This window comes from Meles meles, chromosome 9 (genome assembly GCF_922984935.1).
Source record: "Meles meles chromosome 9, mMelMel3.1 paternal haplotype, whole genome shotgun sequence".
NCBI lineage: Eukaryota > Metazoa > Chordata > Mammalia > Carnivora > Mustelidae > Meles > Meles meles.
In genome coordinates this window covers 63,366,735-63,387,973 of record NC_060074.1, presented here as the reverse complement: position 1 = coordinate 63,387,973, position 21,239 = coordinate 63,366,735, and the positions used below count along the sequence as shown (strand labels likewise).

Below are 21,239 nucleotides of genomic sequence, written 5' to 3'. Positions count from 1 at the left end.
CCTCTTCAAGTTTTCATTGCCATCAGGCACATCTACTTTATGTCAGGCCTCTGTCAGTTTCGAGCATTGTCATCAAAAAAATTCATTGAAAAAAAATCCCCCAATTTGGGATTTTACAACTTGAAAATTCTATAAACTGAGGGCTAAACTAACTGAAGTGAAAGTAATGGCAGTGTTTTTGGAAACTAGAAGCATTACTAACTGCACTGAGAACTCTGATCTGGGATTCCTCTGAGGGCAGAGAGGCTGGGTTTGTGTTACGTCCTGCAGGGCCCGCGCCCTGCCCTTGTTCTAACCACTCTTGCTTGGCAGCTGCTGACCCTGAAAACAACCATCACGAGGGTATGCCCAAGAGCCCCTTCCCTTCCTGGACACTCCCAAGTTGGAGCCAATCTGAAAGAAACAGAGATCCTACAGGAAATACTAAAATTTACATACAAAGAATACTGAAGTATTGAAGTTAACATGTGAGATTCATCAATCTTCAGGCCTCCTGGTTTCTGTGACTTGATTCTCGAACTACCAAGTAGAAGGTCAAAACTTTGGAAACATCTAAATTTCTGAGTTACCCCAACATTTTATTCTAAATTAAATTTTTACACTTATGATCCTAGAATTATCCTATTTTGATGTTAACAAAATCCTTTTTCCAAGTTAGTTGTCTTATCTTGTAGAAAGAGAAAAACACAAGACTTGCTAACTTGTCACTGCTCTCTCATTCATAAAACATGACTGAAATTAGCTTTTTACTTTCTAAAGGAAAATCATTTTATGCTTCTGCAATATTATTTGTTGACCACTCCATCCTGTGAATGTACTGGTAATTTTCAGGAGGTTCTAATCATTTATGTCAATGCTAAGACATTTCAGACAATAGTTACATAGACTTTATACAGCATGTATTTCTTACTCTACCTTTTGGACACTTTAAAACCAACTCTTAATATCTTAGGGAGTGAATTTAAATTTAGGGGTATGTTTTATTTCAATGAAAATGACATCAACTTGCTTAGATTCCTTTTTTAATAATCCTCTATTCCAATGACAGAGTGGTAAGAAATTGATATACTATAAGAGAAAATCATTGCTTTATCAATTCTTTTTGGATACTTGCCCCCAGGTACACCTTCACAGGAATATATACTTTTGAATCACTTATAAAAATTATTGCAAGGGGCTTCTGTTTAGAAGACTTTACTTTTCTTCGGGACCCATGGAACTGGCTCGATTTCACTGTCATTACATTTGCGTAAGTGCCTTTTTTGAAACTATAAGATAGAATGCGGTTTGGCTTTCTATGAGTGCTTCTGTTTCTAAAGACTAAGCTTGCTTTAACTGAAAAATACCTTGGTGTGATTTTATACATTTAAGCTCCTGATCTTATTTAGCACAACAGAAGTCAAAGTGGCATTTCTCTTTGGCATTCAACCTCTGCAGGGAGTTGAAGTTACAGTTTCCACGTGGAACAGACATGTCAGCAAACCTCATACATGCCACTTGTTCAACACACACAAAACCCCTTCCACATGCACAGAACATGAAAGCACAGGTGTATTCATAATACATCTGTGAAAGTGCTTCTAAAAATTATAGCTACAAACAACTCCTGGCTGCACAAATCTTTATTGACCTTACTTATATTATGGATTCTCTCTGTCTTCTTTTTTTTAAAAAAGATTTTATTTACTTATTTATTTATTTATTTATTTATTTGAGAGAGAGAGAGAGAGCGCGCCTGCAAGCAGAGGGAGGGGGAGGAACAAGTAGACTCCATGCTGAGCACAGAGCCTAATGTGGGGCTTCATCTCACAACCCTGGGATCGTGACCTGAGCTGAAATCAAGAGTCGGATGCTTTGCCGACGGAACCACCCAGATGCCCCTCTCTCTGCCTTCTTTTATTAGTGTGGTAGAATAATGGAATATAAGCATCTATGAGCATCAAAACATTTTGACAGATAAAACTAATAGGAAAAAATAAGATATTTAATGTATTATGTATCCAATAAGGTATTTAATATATTATGTATCCAATATATATATGTATCCAAATAAATTTTTATTTCACCAACAAATTGGTTTTCAAGACTTATGAGCAGACACGTTCTCCATCTCTTCCTATTCCTCACCTGATCCCATTTCTTTCTTCTTCTTTTCTTTCCCTTTATGATTTTCATGTTGTCTTTACCCTCAACCTAAACCTTATCTTCATCTCCCATCCAGATACACTCAGTAATATGCACACTTTGTCCATCCGTCTCCTTTTTTTTCTAGTGGTAAACTTGCCCAAGGAAGGAGAGACTCCGAGGACTAATCAAAGGCCATTGAGGAATAGGTAAAATTAGGGTGGAGGAAGGTGATCAGTGTCCACCTGTCCTCACCATTTCTTCAGGAGCTTGGCTTCTTCTTGACTTCTTGTAGGCCTAATGGGGTAGATCGGAAGAGAAGCAGGGCTGACATTCCCAGAGCTTCAAATGCTGCCTGTCTCATCTTATTTCCAGAACTAGTTAGGATAAGCCCATTCTTCACCATTCCTTCTGGCTACAGTTCCAAAGAAAGCATGTTGAGACAATGGTTTTTTGAGACTCAGGTAGCAGTAATTCCAGGGGCACCATAAAGCCCTCAAAAAATCTTGTTCTTACCTTGCCTAACTTTCACTTAGGAGTTGCACTAGAAAAACCTTTTCATGTACAGATAGTAAGGCAATCTGCCATTTCCTGCCTAAATTTCTCTTGGATGTTTTCATGCCTTTTTTTTTTTTTTTAAATTGAAACCCTGAAACTATAGCCAAGAATTATTTCTGTTTACTCAATTCTCCTTAGTTACACATGATGTTGGTTATATTGCTTGCCAAAATAGCAACAGGATTATATACTTTATGAAGTTTACATCTACCAACAGCCTTAAATTACATAGGTTAAGAAAACAAAATTATCATTTTGAGTCACCAAGAAGGTCTTCATAAAAGGCCCAAGAAAATAATATAAACCCTGCTTAAATCTTGAATAACTCTGATTTAATTCTACAGGTATATAACAGAATTTGTAAGCCTAGGCAATTTTTTAGCTCTTCAGACTCTCAGAGTCTTGAGAGCTTTGAAAACTATTTCTGTAATTCCAGGTAAGGAGTGATTGGTATGAAGCACAAGGCTCCTTGTGCCTACAACTCTTTCTTTGTATCCTGTTATTGTGTTGTGTGTGAACTCCCTATTACAGATACGTGACAGAGTTTGTGGACCTGGGCAATGTCTCAGCGTTGAGAACATTCAGAGTTCTCCGAGCACTGAAAACAATTTCAGTCATTCCAGGTGAGAGCTAAGTTAAAAATTGGGACTGACCCATCAAGTTTTCTCAGTGAGAGTTTCTTTGCTTGGCAGTATTACAGAAAATAAAGAATCATAATAAAGTAATCAAAATCATAATCAAAATCAAGTGCTTTACAGGAAATAATTCTTATTTTTTTGGACTTAAGTTTTTTATGTTTTTCTACTTTTGGTCAGCCTAGGATTTTAATAGTGTTTTTTATCCTAGGATTTTAATAGTGTTTTTTATGAGATACTGAAATACATAGTCTGTGTGTGATTTGTACTTAGAGATGTCATGTTTTGTTTTCTTTTTCTCCATGTCAGTTGTACCAAGGATTTGGTCTCTACTGAATGTACCAATTTGTAATTTGTTGTTCATTGTAGGTATTGATGATGATGTATATACAATATAAATCCTAATATTGCTTTAAAATAAAGGAAATAAGATAATAAAGAGTAACATGAATCTGCATAAAGGATTTATTATCTGAAGGTGTAGTCATACACTTTCACCACATACACCACCTCCAGAATTATAGCAAAACTTTTCCTCTTTATAAATAGGCATTTAAGAATATGTGTTCAGGTAATTTGCTATAAAACTGATAACTGACCCTAATGAATGTATGGGGTGAGTTTCATTAGCAAAAGGAGAAATACAAGAGCCTTTTCTTAATATAGGCTTCATGAAGACCATGAATCTCCCATTATTTTCTCTCAACATAATGGGATATGACCTTCATTTCAATGTTTGGATCATTATGTTTCCAGAGTTTATCTCCTTAGCACTTTAGCCTACCATGAAGTGTTGCTTTTCCACTAGCATTATAATTATTTTCAAACTGATGCATGAAATATATGTTTTCAAGAAAATCAAGTGAAGTTTTGTTTCTTTCCGACCTTCTAAGTCTTCATAGTCATAGCCTTCTTTCTTTAAGGCCTGAAGACCATTGTGGGGGCTCTGATCCAGTCGGTGAAGAAGCTCTCCGATGTCATGATCCTGACTGTGTTCTGTCTGAGCGTGTTTGCCCTGATTGGGCTGCAGCTGTTCATGGGTAACCTGCGGAACAAATGTGTACAATGGCCTCCCACCAATGCTTCCCTGGAGGAACACAGCGTAGAGAGGAATGTAACTATGAATTACAATGGCACACTTGTCAATGAAACTCGCTTTGAGTTTGACTGGAAGTCATATATTCAAGATACAAGTAAGAATTTTTGTTATGTAAATTTATTTTTTCACTGTTGATTTGCCTTCCACCAAGGCATAGAAAATTTTCTGAAAATGATTGCATAATAAATTGTGATCTCTTAGTCATCACACCAATGGTTTGCATATACACTTAATTATTTTATTGATAACTGTTCTAATTTTGACTCCTAAATGCCATTTTCTATGGTATCATTATATGGGAGGCTGAAAAATTCAGCTGCAAAGAAAGTAAGTACAATTTTCTCTTTTATTTACTTTTTGTATTTGCCAGTGGCAATGTTTCAAAAGCAGGCACAGAACATAATTCATGGGGAGAGGGAATGTCTTTTTAAAAGAAAAGTATTAAATATATAAAACTTAGTCTTTAGATGGGCTTATATCTTTATTATTTTAAGGTGATGAGTAATACTTAGAAAAAAAAAACAAAGAAAAAGCCTTAGTGACTGCTTCGTAAAACAAGTAAGATTAGTCATGAAAAATTACTTGTAGTTGGATAATTCTTAAAGTCATGATAGCATAATAAAAAACCTACTTAGTGTCTTTTTATAGTCGGAGATCTGGAAAATACCTTGGAGGATACAGATTAACTCTTTCATGACATTAGTGATATGCCAACAAATAATTTGCAAATAGTTACAGATCTCTAGGGTAAGAAAAATACTTGTCCCTGATTCACTTCATATATGCCAATGAGTCTACTTCTGTCACCAGCTCCCTGAAATCTGTTTTTTTTTTTTTCTCTTCATCTGAAATCAAGGAACCAACTATGAGGATGTCAGTTAGGGTTTATTCTCTCTAGTGAAAATGTGCTGGACTCCTTTTCTCTTATAGTCAAAGTAAAAGAAATCCTAAATATCTGAGGCGTTTTCAGCTCTATAAACTTATACTTATCTTTTTGCCTAACAAGGCTCCATCTGTTGAAAAGATGATTTTACGTTGAATGCAAATATAAATAAAATGGCTTGTCCTTTAAAGTAATAGAAAATCAAATTTGTTAAAATTAAAGATAAACTTTATAACTGAAAGTTGTCTTTTCTTCAGATAAAGCTTCTAGATCATTGACATTAATGGCTAAAACTTCATTTATAAATACCTGATGTCAAAAACTCATCCAGAGTGTATCATATCCCTTTCACTGCATTTCATTTTAATTGAAAGTTAAGAAATACTCTCCAAATTTACTTGTCTGTGTTAGAAGAAGTAAAGACATAAGCAATGGAAGTATTTCCCACTGCGTGTTTTTGTATCCTCTATAGAACTATGCATAGAATAAGTTTCTCTGAAAATTTAACATCTAGAAAATATTTCTTTTTATAAAATCCAAAATTTTTCTTCTTGAAACTTGATTATAGGGATGCTTGGGTGGCTCAGTCTGTTAAGCATCTGCCTTTGGTTCAGATCATGATCCCAGAGTCTTGGGATAGAGTCCTGCATTGGGCTTCTTGCTCAGCAGGGAACCTGCTTCTCCTCTTCTCCTGCCTGCTGCTCTCTGTTTGTGTGCTCTTTCTGTCTCTCTCCCTCACCTGACAAATAGAAAAATTAAATCTTAAAACGAAACAAAACACTTGATTATTTAAATGTCATGATCTCATCCTTTTTTATAGCTTTAAAATATTGTGTGTGTGTGTGTGTGTGTGTGTGTGTGTGTGTGTGTGTGTGTGTACACCACATCTTCCTTATCCATTCTTCTGTTGATGGACATTTAGGTTGCTTCCATATCTTGGCTACTGCAAATAATGCTGCAATAAACATAGGGGTGCATATATTTTTTCAAATTAGTGTTTTCATTTTCTTTGAGTAAATACTCAGTAGTGGAATTAGAGGGTTTTATTTCATTAGGCACTGAAATAAGTCAGACAGACAGAGGAAGACAAATACCATCTGCTTTCACTCATAGGTGAAATCTAAAAAAATACGATAACAAATGAATAAGAAAATCAAAAACAGACTCAGACCTATAAATACAGAGAATAAACTGACGGTTGCTAGAGGGATAGGAGTGAAAGGTTGGCCAGAATGGGTGAAGGGGAGTGGGAGACACAGGCTTCCAGTTACAGAGTGAATAAGTCACAGGAATAAAAGGCATAGCATTAGGAAAATTGTCAATGATACTGTAATAGCAATGTGTCAGGACAGAAAGTAGCTACACTTGTGAACATAGCATAATGTAGAAACTTGTGGAATCACTATGTTGTACACCTGCAACTAAAGCAACATTGTCAATTTTACTCAAATTTTTAAAGTGATGATTTAATTTGATACATTTCTCTTTTTGTCATCATTTCACTTATTTATTCAATCAACTTTATTGAAAGGCTGCTGGGCCCTAGCAATAGTAATATGGAAATAACTAATGATCAGATTTTCTTTCAAGGAGTAACAATATTTGTAAAGAAATAATTACAATATAGGACAATAAGTATAATAGTAATGGAAGTAGCTACATATTACCGGTAACACGGTGAGAAGAGTTCTTAATTTTGCCATTCTTTAGTGGGTAGGAAGTGGAGAATATCAAAGAACAATTTACAAAAGAAGTGATACTTCAACCTGATGTTAAAACAATCTAAGGAATTTGTCAGAGGAAGAAAGCTTTGAGATAATAGTCACCCTAATAATTATTTTAGCTTTACTATTTAACACTTTTTGTTACATTTTTTTAGCAGATTTATGCACCTTTTGCTATAAGCTGTCTCTGATATATTCTGGAAATTGATACAATGTAAATTAAAATTGACTGTTAAATATTTATAAATAGTGTTTAAATATACAGAAGAAAGAAAAGATACAATCCCTTTATTTTCGAATGTGTGGACTTTTTGAAAAACAAAGGAATCTGTCATGCTTATCTATTTTTACAGAATGAAATTTTTCTTTTTTCACAAGGGTGGTGGGAAAAACACCGATACCTTTTAAATTTTTCTGCTAGCACCTGTGATTATCACAAATTTTACATTCACAAAGAACAAATGCTTTCTATTATTAAGTATCCAATCCTTATAGTACAATATCTAGTATTTACAGGGAGAAGTGGCAAAATCTGAGTCTTTGAATGAATTACATAACGTATTTTAAATTACTCTATGAATCCTAAAAGTTAAGCCTGTTCTTGCTTTCATTTTGCAATGTAATGCAAATGCTCATCATTTGACTTTCTTTTTTCTGACCAGGATATCATTATTTTCTGGAGGGTGTTTTGGATGCACTACTATGTGGAAATAGCTCTGATGCAGGGTAAGCCAATAATTTGTATGTGCTTGTGTATGTGTATACTTTATTAATACTTATTTGCTATAATTAATATTACTTCTAAGGTAAGGGATTATTCAAAGATTAAGCAAGCTTTTATGTTTCATAAAACAAGGAATAATACTTTTACCTTTAATGCTGTGTCCCTTAGAGTACTATATGTGAGCTAAAAGGCAACCCTAGAGGCTTCATAGTAGGGAAAATGAACTAGAGTGTGCTCAAATGCTAATTATCAACAGAAAATAGTTTTGTAAAATATTATTAAAAATGCTAGGCATTTTTTTAATGACGACATCAAGAGGCTAGTAAAACTATGTTATGTCAAAAGCTGGGAAATATGTTACTTACTTATCATGCTTCTATCCCTTGAGATAACTTCTATCCCTTAAAGTAGCCAATTTTCCTGGGTAGACAGTGTTATACGTATAGCATGGTATGAAAATAAAAAGTTAGCAGAACTTCTTGTAATACTGTCTTTTGTCCCTTTTATAGTCAATGTCCAGAAGGATATGTGTGTGTGAAAGCTGGTAGAAATCCTAATTATGGCTATACAAGCTTCGATACTTTCAGTTGGGCTTTTTTGTCTCTGTTTCGACTGATGACTCAGGACTTCTGGGAAAATCTGTACCAACTGGTGAGAATCTGAAGAGATATACCGCATTTATGTCGAAGCATATAAGAAAATCATCTTCGTTGTGAAATCCAAATCACAGTATTATATAGTAAAAGGAACAGAAATTGAAATTAGGAGATTTGAATTCCTTTATCCTATTGATTATAACACACAGTAAGCATGGTGATGACAAGGCTAGCAATTCTTTCTCATTTCCTTTTGGCCCAAAACCTATTTTCCACCCTCTCCATTCACAGGTCTTCTCAATTACAAGTTATATCTTCCCCTCTGCCCCATCTGTGCCCTCAAGTGGCAGGAGATGAAAATTAATAAGCAGACATAGAAAGATAACTTTGATGTCCTCCTTAACTTTTATCACAGGCTCAGATCTTTGGTGGAATCTTCATTGTATTTTATTTGATTCCATTTTATTCTTGGTGAGTCCAAGAATTCCCTCCTAGAGATCAAAATGTGAACTCATGAGTTAGGAAAAAAGGAAGAGGAAGAGGATAAAGAAACAAAGAGGTAGAAGGGGGTGTGACCATCATAATTATTATTTATGTTGGAGTCCTACATGACCCACAAGTAAATTGAAAGCTGAAGCCAGTAGTTTATGAAATGATATTAAAAAAATAATTTTAATGATCTTATTTTCAGACATTACGTGCTGCTGGAAAAACATACATGATTTTTTTTGTGCTGGTCATTTTCTTGGGCTCATTCTATCTGATAAATTTGATCCTGGCTGTGGTGGCCATGGCCTATGAGGAGCAGAATCAGGCCACCTTAGAAGAGGCAGAACAGAAAGAGGCTGAATTTCAGCAGATGCTCGAACAGCTTAAAAAGCAACAGGAGGCAGCTCAGGTAAATTCACCAAATCAAATTTGTCCTGTCTCATGGTACAATTCTTTTTTATTGTTTCAGTTGTTACAAAAATACCTGAGAGAAAGTGAGAGACGGATAATTGTTTGACTCTACTTAAGAGAAGCTGGTAGTATGAAAGATTAGTAATTATTTCTATATATTGATCATCTGTAGATCATTTAGTTTAATTTTTCTAACATGTCTGCAATATTGACCACAGTGGAATGCTCTCATGTCTTTTTAATGTTTTAAGATTTTTATAACTAAAGGGGGAATGTGATTTTAAATCTTCTCAAGTGAAAAACTTACAGAATGGGTATACTGGCATTAGGAGAAAATTGTAAGAAGCCATCTTTTCTTGGGAAAAAAGTATTGGTTATCATATAAAAAGTTGTTCATCTGGCTCTTAAAAGATAGTCTATCCTTTTCTTTAACCAAAAATGTATTGGCCTTTAATATGATTTTTTACTTGCCCTTCATATATAGTAAATAAGGAAGTGATGAAGTATTATAATGTTCTGTAACAAAGCAGTATTCAACAGGCATATAGAAGTCACCAATTTTATGGAGAACAAGTGACCTATGGATTGTTTGTTCTTACAGAGAGGTGTTGGTACTCATCGTACAATAAAATGCCTGTCCTATCACTTTCATCTTCCCTCATGCTTTCTGCTCAGTATACAAACTCAAGAGTCTTTACTTTAGAATAAAGTTGTTTGGGGAGTATTAATTTATTGGCAAGAGTCCCTGTATTGAGGGTACTCTGAGAACAATGCTAATAATCCAAAAGTGCCAACTGAGTACCAGTACAAGCTATGATCAAAAAACTGTTCTCATTCCATGCCCATGTGTCCAGCAAGAACCAGTGCTGAGCTAAAGAAGCTGGGGATGGTATTCAGAGAAAGGAATGTCTTGTCTTGCTTAGTAGAAACTGTTGACCGCCCTTTCTCCAGTCTTCTGGATTATGAAGGGGCAAGGAAGGGATTTGATCATCTTCCATAAATCTGACTGATAATATTTTGGCAGCCTAGTTTCAATACCTAGGAAGAGGACCTCACCTTTTTATCGCATTCCTCCTACCTTGAGATACGACCTCAATTAAGTCATTTAGCTTTTCTTCCATGCTACAGTTTCTTTTTCAGAGAAAAGAAGATAGTGTTAATTAAATACCAATTTCTAGAGTAAATCAAATCCCCCAAAATAATATAAGTTTATGTTCTTATTGATGCTTTATTGATCCTTTTGAATATGTGGTCTTTGGGGTGTAATATAAGCACAATAAACGTTAGTACAGATAAAACTGCATTAACCCTGAAAGTCTTCATTAGATAGAAAGAGGGGAAAATCCCATTTGTACTTGCAGAGCTTCTTCTATGGACCATCAGCTTGAGTCAGCTAAATGTATTTTTTTTAATGTGCTAAAAATACTTGAGCTTAAAAAGATAAAGTCTCCAACGCCATACTAAAACCAGTTCTCCTTAATGTAGCAGGCAGCAGCTGTCACTGCCTCAGAACATTCCAGAGAACCTAGTGCCACTGGGGGGCTCTCTGACAGCTCATCTGAAGCCTCCAAGTTGAGCTCCAAGAGTGCTAAGGAAAGAAGAAATCGGAGAAAGAAAAGAAAACAGAAAGAGCAGTCTGGTGGGGAAGAGAAGGATGAGGATGAGTTCCATAAATCTGAATCTGAAGACAGCATCAGGAGAAAAGGGTTTCGCTTCTCCATAGAAGGGAACCGATTGACGTATGAAAAGAGGTACTCCTCCCCACACCAGGTATGGCACCGCAGAGTTAAAGGATGCATGGATGGAAATCAGAACACTGAAGAGAGGGGGAGAATTAAATCAGATTTATGAATGGTCATCAACTGAATTGACTGCTATGTCTATTGTATTTAAACCTATACTTTCTTCACATAGCTATGAGAAAATTTTACTCAACATATATGTAAGCCTGTGGCTTTCTGTAGTTGGGGTCACACTGGGTTGAAATTCAGAAGACCTGGATTCTCATCCTGAAACTACCTGCTGATACCTTTTGAAACTAATGACATTTATACTTGCTGCTCCTCAGCCTCCTTAATGAAAATAATAACAAACCAAACAAAAAATGTGCATAAGGGGCTGGCTGATTGATAACTTCTTTTGGTTATTTTATGTGGTGTTTTTTTGTTTTGTTTTGTTTTGTTGCCTAACTTCTTTATAAACCAGCATGTGTGCTTCTGAAAATATCAGGTGTGATGTACATTACCAAAAAACACATTACTCTGAATTTTAGAAGTCTGTGCCTTACAGATGAAACAGTGATAATAATGAAAGTAAACTGATTTTAGGAAGATGACCTGAAACCATTTGTGAAACGTGTTGAAATTCCTTGAAAAGAAAGAGCAGTAAGAACAAATGTGTCCTTGTGAAGGTCATGCTGCCAATGTTTATTGAATGTTGATGGTGTTCCTAGTATGTGCTAAGGATATTTCCTTTTGAATGTGAAAAATGGTGATTTCAGGTTTTGGGGTTTTTTTTGTTTTTTTGTTTTTTTTTTTGGTAACTTTAAGTTGTGATCTATCTTCCCATTCATAATCTCAAGGACAAGAATTCTTCTCTTATAAAACCAATTTAATCTGAGCACATAAAACAAGAATGTTAATCAAAAGGAATGGATCACATTCTCTTATGAATACTGAAATCGCCTTCAACTTAATCTTGCAAAATTAAAAGCACATTTCAAATGGCTATATTAATATGATTATACTTTTTTTGGTTTCAAACTTTTAGTCTTTGTTGAGCATCCGTGGCTCCCTATTTTCTCCAAGGCGAAATAGCAGAACAAGCCTTTTCAGCTTTAGAGGGCGAGCTAAAGATGTGGGATCGGAGAATGACTTTGCTGATGATGAGCACAGCACCTTTGAGGATAATGAGAGCCGGAGAGACTCCTTGTTTGTGCCCCGACGACATGGAGAAAGGCGCAACAGTAACCTGAGTCAGACCAGTAGGTCTTCCCGGATGCTGGCAATGTTTCCAGCAAATGGGAAGATGCACAGCACTGTGGATTGCAATGGTGTGGTTTCCTTGGTTGGTGGACCTTCAGTTCCTACATCGCCTGTTGGACAGCTTCTGCCAGAGGTGATAATAGATAAGCCAGCTACTGATGACAATGTAAGGAAGTTTTAAATAGTTCAGGCATGGCTGGCCCATTATTGCTGCACCAGCCAGTGTTTCTACAGAATGGAACCCTTTGAGAATGATTCCTGGTTGGTCAAGCTGTGAATGCACCTGCATCTTGTAATACCTTTAATAGACTAACCAACTAAAACTTAAGGCCTCAGCACTCCCTTGCATAACACCAAATGCATTTACTTATTAAACATGCTAAGAATAAATTAGACATAATAATAAATTGCTGCCTCCGCTTGGAGGATTTGCTATATACCCATGCTGAGCTTAGGTAGCAAGACATCCTCTAAAGCTTTGATATAAAAGTAAATGAATGATTCCTCTGTTCAAGTATAAAGGGTGTATAATAAATCTTTCCAACAGATTCTTCACTATAGCTCTGCCTTATTTTAGAAGATTTTCAAGAACACTGTGCCTCCATAGATAGCTTCATTGTTATCTTAAAATTTCCAGTATTCACATATGTCTTTCTAAAAAAAAATGCTGATATAAGTCTTCTTAAAATGAACCTAAGTGATGAGACATAAATAGATCATTAACACAGACAGAAAAAAATTGTCTGTACAAACATGTGTTACGTGTTTGTGAATGTATATGAGGATGAGGAGTTTCTGAACACAGGCTGCCTCTTATTAGACGGGTAACTCACTTGGAAATATATCAGCATGATGAGGCATGACGAAGTCAGAATTAGATGACTTATTGCTTTGGTACCCTGGATGAAACTGTTGTCCATGCAGCATGTGTGTTTCTCACATACAGTTTGTGTTGTCAATGACCATCTATGTCTTGTGTACAGAAAATGAGATGGTGGCTACCTGTGTTGTAATCATTTGTATTTCTTGAAAAATAAATGCCTACCTTCTCAAAATAAAATGCCTGACCACGTATATGACTTTTCAGGTTGTTCGTTGTATATGATCAGTTCAGAAATGAGGCGAACTGTTCAATATGTCTCTCAAGAGACTTATTAACTGTACTGAAATGACATCACGTCTCGTAAAATTATGTAATTAGAAGGTTAAAAAACTCAGTTTTTGCTATATAACTAAATGGTTGACAGTTTGGATATTCCAGGTTAATGATACAATAAGTCAGCAATCTCTGCCATCACCAACTAAATACGAAAGTGCACGATGCATGTGTTTCATGAAATTCGCTATGTCACATTTGGTTCTTTGCTTAGCGTATTGCACAAGTTAATCATTTAATACATTAGCATTTTCTTTATAGGGAACGACCACTGAGACTGAGATGAGGAAGAGAAGGTCAAGTTCTTTCCATGTTTCTATGGATTTTCTAGAAGATCCTTCCCAAAGGCAACGAGCAATGAGTATAGCCAGCATTTTAACAAATACAGTAGAAGGTTTGTTACACCTTCCATTTCCATTCAATTATTTTCAATCAAGCTTATATTGTCTCACTTGAAACAAATATCTCTGTTTGTAAATTGAAAACAGGACATTCTAAAGAGAATATAATAGATCTTATTTAAGAGTTAGTATTTGTTATACCTACTCATATAGTCTAGGAGCTTTAAAAAGATTACTTATGCACAATGATATTGGAAATCTAAAGATTGTTTTCCTGTGCGTGACAATTCCTTGGAAATGCAGAATAAAGCATTTCTGTTAGGGCTGCTAATCTCATTAGTCATAGTGACCCTCTCTTCTGTTCCATTTAGTTTAGGACTTCAGCATCATTCTAAATACTCTGAAGATTGGAGGGAAGAAGTGGGTCATTTCACAGAAGAAAACAAAAAATTTTTAAAGATTTTATTTATTTGTTTGACAGAGAGAGTGAGAGATGGCAAGAGAGGGAACACAAGCAGGGGGAGTGGGAGAGGGAGAAGCAGGCTTCCTGCTGAGCAGGGAGTCTGATGTGGGGCTCCATCCCGGGACCCTGGGATCATGACCTGAGCTGAAGGCAGATCCTTAATAGACTAAGCCACCCAGGTGCCCCAAGAAAACAAATTTAAAGATGATTCTTGACTCATATTCATTCCTCCCCTATCTCTTGTTGCTTTAGGTTGACAGTTTAGACAGATATTAACATAAGATTACACACAGTATCTACGTTTCTGCATCCCGTGTTCCTATTGAAACTTTAAAACTTTAAAAGACCATTCACTTCAGGCCACGTGCTGAGCCATATTGTCAATGCATATGAGAAAAATACTATTCTGTGCTATCTCTGCTCTATGTGTATGTTGACAAAATATCTTCAGGTGTCTAAAGAATAAATTCTATAGTTTTTTTTTTAAGTACAAAAGAGATTGACTCTTTAACAAATAAAAATGTGTTGATTACTGAAAAATTAGTCTAGTGCATCTGAAATAAATATATGTGTGTATGAAAATATATCTTTTGGTGGTTTTTTTTTTTTTTTAAATTTAGAACTTGAAGAATCCAGACAGAAATGCCCACCCTGTTGGTATAAATTTTCCAACATATTCTTAATCTGGGACTGTTCACCATATTGGTTAAAAGTGAAACATATTGTCAACCTGGTTGTGATGGACCCATTTGTTGATCTGGCCATCACCATCTGCATTGTCTTAAATACCCTTTTCATGGCCATGGAACACTATCCAATGACAGAACATTTCAATAATGTGCTTACAGTAGGAAACTTGGTAAGCGTATTGGAAGGTAAATGTGTTCAATCTTTGAATTTTCTGTTTGAGAAACTGTTTCCATTTAATAATAGCTTAAAGCACTCTTTCTACCACCTGGTTCCCAAAAGACAAGAATTATATCTAGCTGGCTACACCCTACTTTTTTGCCCACCACAATGGCCCTTAATGTCAAAGCAAAAACTGAGAAAGACAGCAATAGGCATAGTCCTAGAATACTACTGGAAAAGTCAATATTGATATTTATAATTTTTTCAAGATGCAAAAGCAATTTAAGGACACGCTTTTTGAAATGATATTAGCGCAGTTTCCCTAGCTGATGAAGGCTTAAAAAGGGGAGGGGGTAAGATCTTTTTATTTTGCTTAATCATCATCATTATAAGCAAAAATATAACAATTCAAAAACGTGTTCAGCTTTTCCACTTCCAAGATCTAAGTTGGATATGTGTTGTTTTATCCATCTCTTCTATATCAAAACCATCAAATATTGAAAACCTGCAGTACATTTTGTGTTTTATTTGATTAGTGAGGCCATTTTTGGTAAAGGCTGTCACCTAAATCCTCCTCTTCTGTGCTTAAACAACATGAATTATTAAAGTGTTTGTCAGTTGACTCAATTTAGGAATACTAGCTTTTATTTGCTGAAAGAAAGAGGACTTTAAAGGAATGTATGGATTTTTCATAGTATTTGTTTTGAGGTTTAAGATTTTTGATGGTAAAAAGCAAGACATGTAAAGCATCCTGCATTGTAGTATTTACGGTTTTAAAGCTTCGATATTTATACCATGGAAGTAAATTGACTTTTTCACATGCTTAACAAATTGATAATAGTAACACACATATTATAGTAATAGATACATGTGTATAATAATGATCAGATTTGAGGAAGATGGGATTCGCTTATAGATAAATAAAATGTTCAGGGACAAGACGTTGTGAGTACCTGTGCTGCATGAAGTCTGGAGGGACAGGCAGTTTGATGTGATGGAAGTTAAAAACAGATTGGGGCTCAAAAAACAAACAAACAAACAAACAAACAAACAAAAAAAACAGATTGGGGCTCAACTCCTAGTTTTGCCATTTTCTAGTTGTATGATACCAGGCGAGTCACTGGTAAAGTAATGTTTGTATTACCTGCACTAGTGACTCTATAAACTTCTGTGGCAATAAAATGAAATAAAGTAAATGGGAGCTCTTTTATAAACTATAATTTACTACAGAAATGTATCTAGTAACAGAATCATTGTGGGGAAATTAGCACGAACATTTTGTTCTGTGATCAAATGCTAAGTCATTCTACTTTATCACTATCTGATGGAATTAAAGTAATTTTGTTTTGATCTTAGGTTTTCACTGGGATCTTTACAGCAGAAATGTTTCTGAAAATTATTGCCATGGATCCTTACTATTATTTCCAAGAAGGCTGGAATATCTTTGATGGTTTTATTGTGACGCTTAGCCTGGTAGAACTGGGCCTCGCCAATGTGGAAGGATTATCAGTTCTCCGTTCATTCCGACTGGTAAAAAAACCAAAAAAAAAAAAAAAAAAACCCCAAAAAAACAAAACCCCAGCAACAGAAACAAAACCTGTCCAACAAGCAGGGCTCTTATATGCTACTCTCATAGGTTTTACTACACAACTATTACATTTTAAACTTTTGTGTAACATTTGCATCATCAAAACTATCCCTGAATGAAAAAAAAAAAATTATCTTCACTTATTTAGAAAAAAACTTTATTTAAAAAAATAGGTGAAGTTTAATATATAATCAGTTGCCATTGTTACTAACTATTGTTTCTAGAGATGACTACAGTTAATATTTCTGGATTGAAGAAAATATTTTTAATGAAAATATATCACATTTTAATAGTAATTTGAAAATATAAACAGCCCTTTGTATGGTAAATGGTGATCAGAGGCAAGGTGGGCATGCAGAAAATTCCTTATTGGACCTCTGGAAAATATTCTCCTTCCCTAAATCAGAGGAGAAAAATATGTAGGGTTATTTACCATGCCCACTGATTTACATACATGTCTTCACAAATCAGGGAAATAACTATAGGTATGAGAAATCTCCAAATTTTTAAATGAAGGCATCTAGCTATGTCAGTGGTCCAAAGGAGTATTAATGAATAATAAACACTTGTCTCTTCCTATAGCAGGGGCTCTATATGATGTCACTTTGCATGCTATTTACAAACAAGTAACAAGTAATTTTTTGAGATTACTTGGGGTCCAACTGTCCTTCATTTGTTTTGTGAATGTGGTTCGAAGGCATGCCAGGCCTGACACTAACATTAGCATCTGAATCACAATCAACAGAGATTATTGTTCACAAAACAAATGAAGGACAGTTGGACCCCAAGTAATCTCAAAAAAATTCACTCTCAGGGAAACCAATCTACCTGGTTAAAATATGGAAGAATGAGATTCTTCCTAGGGGGTCCAAAAATTAGCCATGAGCCTGAGTGGGTTCAAGGGCAGGACAGATGTTGTAAGAGATTCAATATTAATCATGATCATATATGAAAAGATCATAATAATATATATTAATTTTTTTTATTTTCCAGCTCCGAGTTTTCAAGTTGGCAAAATCTTGGCCAACATTGAATATGCTAATAAAGATCATCGGCAATTCAGTGGGGGCTCTGGGTAACCTCACCTTGGTGTTGGCCATCATCGTCTTCATTTTTGCGGTGGTCGGCATGCAGCTCTTCGGTAAAAGCTACAAAGATTGTGTCTGCAAGATCTCCACCAGCTGTGAGCTCCCACGCTGGCACATGAATGACTTCTTCCACTCCTTCCTGATTGTGTTCCGTGTGCTGTGTGGAGAGTGGATAGAAACCATGTGGGACTGTATGGAAGTCGCTGGTCAAGCCATGTGTCTTACTGTCTTCATGATGGTCATGGTGATTGGAAACTTGGTGGTGTGTACCCATTTAAGATATGTATTTCAGAAATAGATTAAGAGTGTAACAGAATGGTGGCCATTTTGTCCAAAACAAAAACTATGATTAATAATTTGTGAAGTGTCTAGCCTTACATATGCATAGGGTCTCACACAGCAATATAGTAGTGACCCTACTGTTTTTATATTCAAATCAACCTTGTCAGTCATTTCATCACATTTAGTAATGCATTTTAATAGAGTATTAAAGACAGGCCTAGAAGGATATGCTGGGAATATGTTACAAATTCAGAGAAAAGGGAGGGAGAAATCTGAAAAAATTTTTAAAGAAAGCTTAATCTTACTTGCCAGTATAGGACTAAAGGGTGGTGTCTTTTAAGTGTTCATAGTGATTTTTCCATTTCCTTGCCTCTTCATGGCATATAGCATTCAATCACTCTAGGTCATATGGCAGGTGTGTTAGCCAACTTATGTTAATCAATTCTCTAGTGGTTCTCAGTCAAATAAGGGTGGACTAATGATGCCTGAGATTACCCAAATGGAGTAACTGTCCAATTCTTCTCTTCCTTAAGTTTAAAACATGAAGTACTATTTACAGTATAGAAAAATTTAATACGTTCCAAAAGATACGTATATTAAGTGTCAGTCTTATGGAAATATTAGAGATTATTTATAAACAGTTCTCCTAATTAATCAATAGTGGAGTATAAGAAATATAATAGGTTAAGAAAATAAGTGTTAATGCCTATGTTAAGATACTGATTCTTGTTCTGGATCATAATGATTTGTTTTAATTATTATCTCACGCAACATCTCCGTTTATCAAAAGAGAAACTATAAATATATTTAATGCATAACTGCAAACATCAATGATTTTTAAGGTTAGAACTTTTATACGGTACATATTTCAATATGTTTTCTTATAATCATACAATTTTAAACATAGCGAAACCTTAGATGAACTCATTCGACTCCTTCATTCTATAAGTGGGAGAATCTGAGACCAACAGAAATCATGTCTTTTCCCAAGGTTGTAGAGTGTAGTAGCTACTGAGCCAGATCACAAATTCAGATTGCCTGACTTCTAATCACTGTGCTCTGGTGTTTCTTTCTTACCTAGCTGTTAGAACTTAGAGTTTCCTCTACACTTCAAGGAGTGAGTGATCTCAATCTGCTCTTCTTTACATTGGGGTAAGATTATAATCATGTCTGTCCTATTTTTAAGGTCCTGAACCTCTTTCTGGCCTTGCTTCTGAGCTCATTTAGTGCAGACAATCTTGCAGCCACGGATGATGATAATGAAATGAACAATCTCCAAATAGCTGTGGACAGGATGCACAAGGGAGTAGCTTACGTGAAGAGAAAAATATATGAATTTATTCAACAATCCTTTGTTAGAAAACAGAAGATTTTAGATGAAATTAAACCACTTGATGATCTAAATAATAAGAAAGACAGTTGTATGTCCAATCATACAACAGAAATTGGAAAAGATCTTGACTATCTTAAAGACGTGAATGGAACCACAAGTGGAATAGGAACTGGCAGCAGTGTTGAAAAATACATTATTGATGAAAGTGATTACATGTCATTCATAAACAATCCCAGTCTCACTGTGACTGTACCAATTGCTGTAGGAGAGTCTGACTTTGAAAATTTAAACACAGAAGACTTCAGTAGTGAATCAGATCTGGAAGAAAGCAAAGAGGTAAGATTTTATAATGTGGGTAGGAAGAAATTTATATGTATATACATGTATTATTACTTGCATATAAATATATATATGTATCTTGTTGCCTTTGGGTAAATCAGATTTGTGTAATGAGTCAGGGAGAGAAAGAGTGCAGAGATATAATGGTAGGCAGATCCTCATCTCATTTCACATGGCCACAGATAATGGATTCAGGGGAAAAAATTATAGATCATTTCTGTAAAACATTCTATAATTTTTTTAGGATTTTAATTTGAGTATTACCTTAGTTCAAATGTTGTTTAAGATTTGGGTTTTACAAAAGAACCAATGGCAGATGATTTTTTAAAAATGATTCTTATTTTTATAAAATTGGTTTCAAAGTACTGTTAAAATAAATTTGGCAGTATTTTTCTAGTCCAATTTTTTTTTGTCTTGAATCTTCAGATTTACATTTACTATTTGATGAAGACTAATAGCTACCACATGCTCTGTTGAATTAAAAAAAGAAACCTTAAAAAAAAGAAACTTTTATGACAAAGACCATCTATAAAAAATACTTTGTCTATAAAAATTTTACATGATTTATACTGTTTTTCAGGGCTAACAGAAAAAAAAACTGATCTTTTATTAAAAAGTAACTATCCACTGAACCACTGGAGGGAGTCCTATTTCTTCATACTCTGTGTCATTTTATATCTTGGACTATCATTGCATTAATGGAAAGTTTAAATATTGGGGGCGGTAGAAACTTTAGAGACAATGTGAGGCAATATTTCTTAAATAATGAGTCATGACCTAGTAGGATTTGATAAACCCATTTATTATACCAGTATTTTCTTTCATTGTAATTAAACAGAATAGATAATACCAGATCTCGTGTTGTGATGTAGGGAATACTGATGAATGAAGCTGGGGCTGCCTGTGCCAAACTCAGAGTTTCTGCTTTTCTAATTAGAGTGCAAGCACTGCGTCCCTGGGGGGCAGGGAATTGCCTGAAGTGCAGAGTTCTTAAATGTGAGAAACAATGTTTCAGCTCTTTGGAACTAGTGATCATGAAAACTTCTGCACCCCAGGCAGAATGGATGGCTTCTTTCTTGGTTCCCAGAGACAGAAGGCAGAGCATAGGTAATAAACAACTCATGCTCTAGGTTCATACATCTCACAAAGTATGGTGACATTTTGTTCTAACTACTGATAATGCATGCATGTCTCTCCTTTTACATTGTGACACACTTGAGTATGTTTGCTACAAAGTAGGCACTCAGATTAGACTTTTCCATCCCATTTAGCTCTGTTTAATAGAACCATTTTAAAGGATTCTCATTATCATACTTGCTCTGATGAGAGCACATTTGAAAATATAGTTTTATTTCCCATGATCCAAACTCCATTATTCTCCTAATTCAACCTAATACTGTGTTAGATCTTGTTGTTTTTCTTTTTTCTTTTAATAATCTTTTTTATTTTTTTTATAAACATATATTATTAGCCCCAGGGGTACAGGTCTGTGAATCACCAGGTTTACACTTCACAACACTCACCATAGCACATACCCTCCCCAATGTCCATAACCCCACCACCCTCTCCATAC

At 35.2% G+C, this 21,239-nt stretch overlaps 1 protein-coding gene across 6 annotated transcripts in view; it reads left to right on the top strand.

Moving 5' to 3' along the window:
- The window catches only part of LOC123950557 (sodium channel protein type 1 subunit alpha), a 152,350-nt gene that overhangs the window by 78,899 nt on the left and 52,212 nt on the right, over window positions 1-21,239 (top strand). For 4 of the 6 annotated variants that reach the window (XM_046018491.1, XM_046018494.1, XM_046018492.1 and 1 more), the window contains exons 5-17: window positions 1,121-1,249; window positions 3,214-3,305; window positions 4,241-4,510; window positions 7,686-7,749; window positions 8,257-8,398; window positions 9,035-9,241; window positions 10,729-11,013; window positions 12,013-12,393; window positions 13,645-13,777; window positions 14,808-15,046; window positions 16,393-16,566; window positions 17,618-17,974; window positions 19,181-19,663. In XM_046018491.1, the coding sequence (XP_045874447.1) occupies window positions 1,121-1,249; window positions 3,214-3,305; window positions 4,241-4,510; window positions 7,686-7,749; window positions 8,257-8,398; window positions 9,035-9,241; window positions 10,729-11,013; window positions 12,013-12,393; window positions 13,645-13,777; window positions 14,808-15,046; window positions 16,393-16,566; window positions 17,618-17,974; window positions 19,181-19,663 (2,956 nt within the window). The remainder of the gene's footprint in view (window positions 1-1,120; window positions 1,250-3,213; window positions 3,306-4,240; window positions 4,511-7,685; window positions 7,750-8,256; window positions 8,399-9,034; window positions 9,242-10,728; window positions 11,014-12,012; window positions 12,394-13,644; window positions 13,778-14,807; window positions 15,047-16,392; window positions 16,567-17,617; window positions 17,975-19,180; window positions 19,664-21,239) is intronic. The other 2 variants (XM_046018496.1, XM_046018495.1) reach the window with 2 other exon arrangements.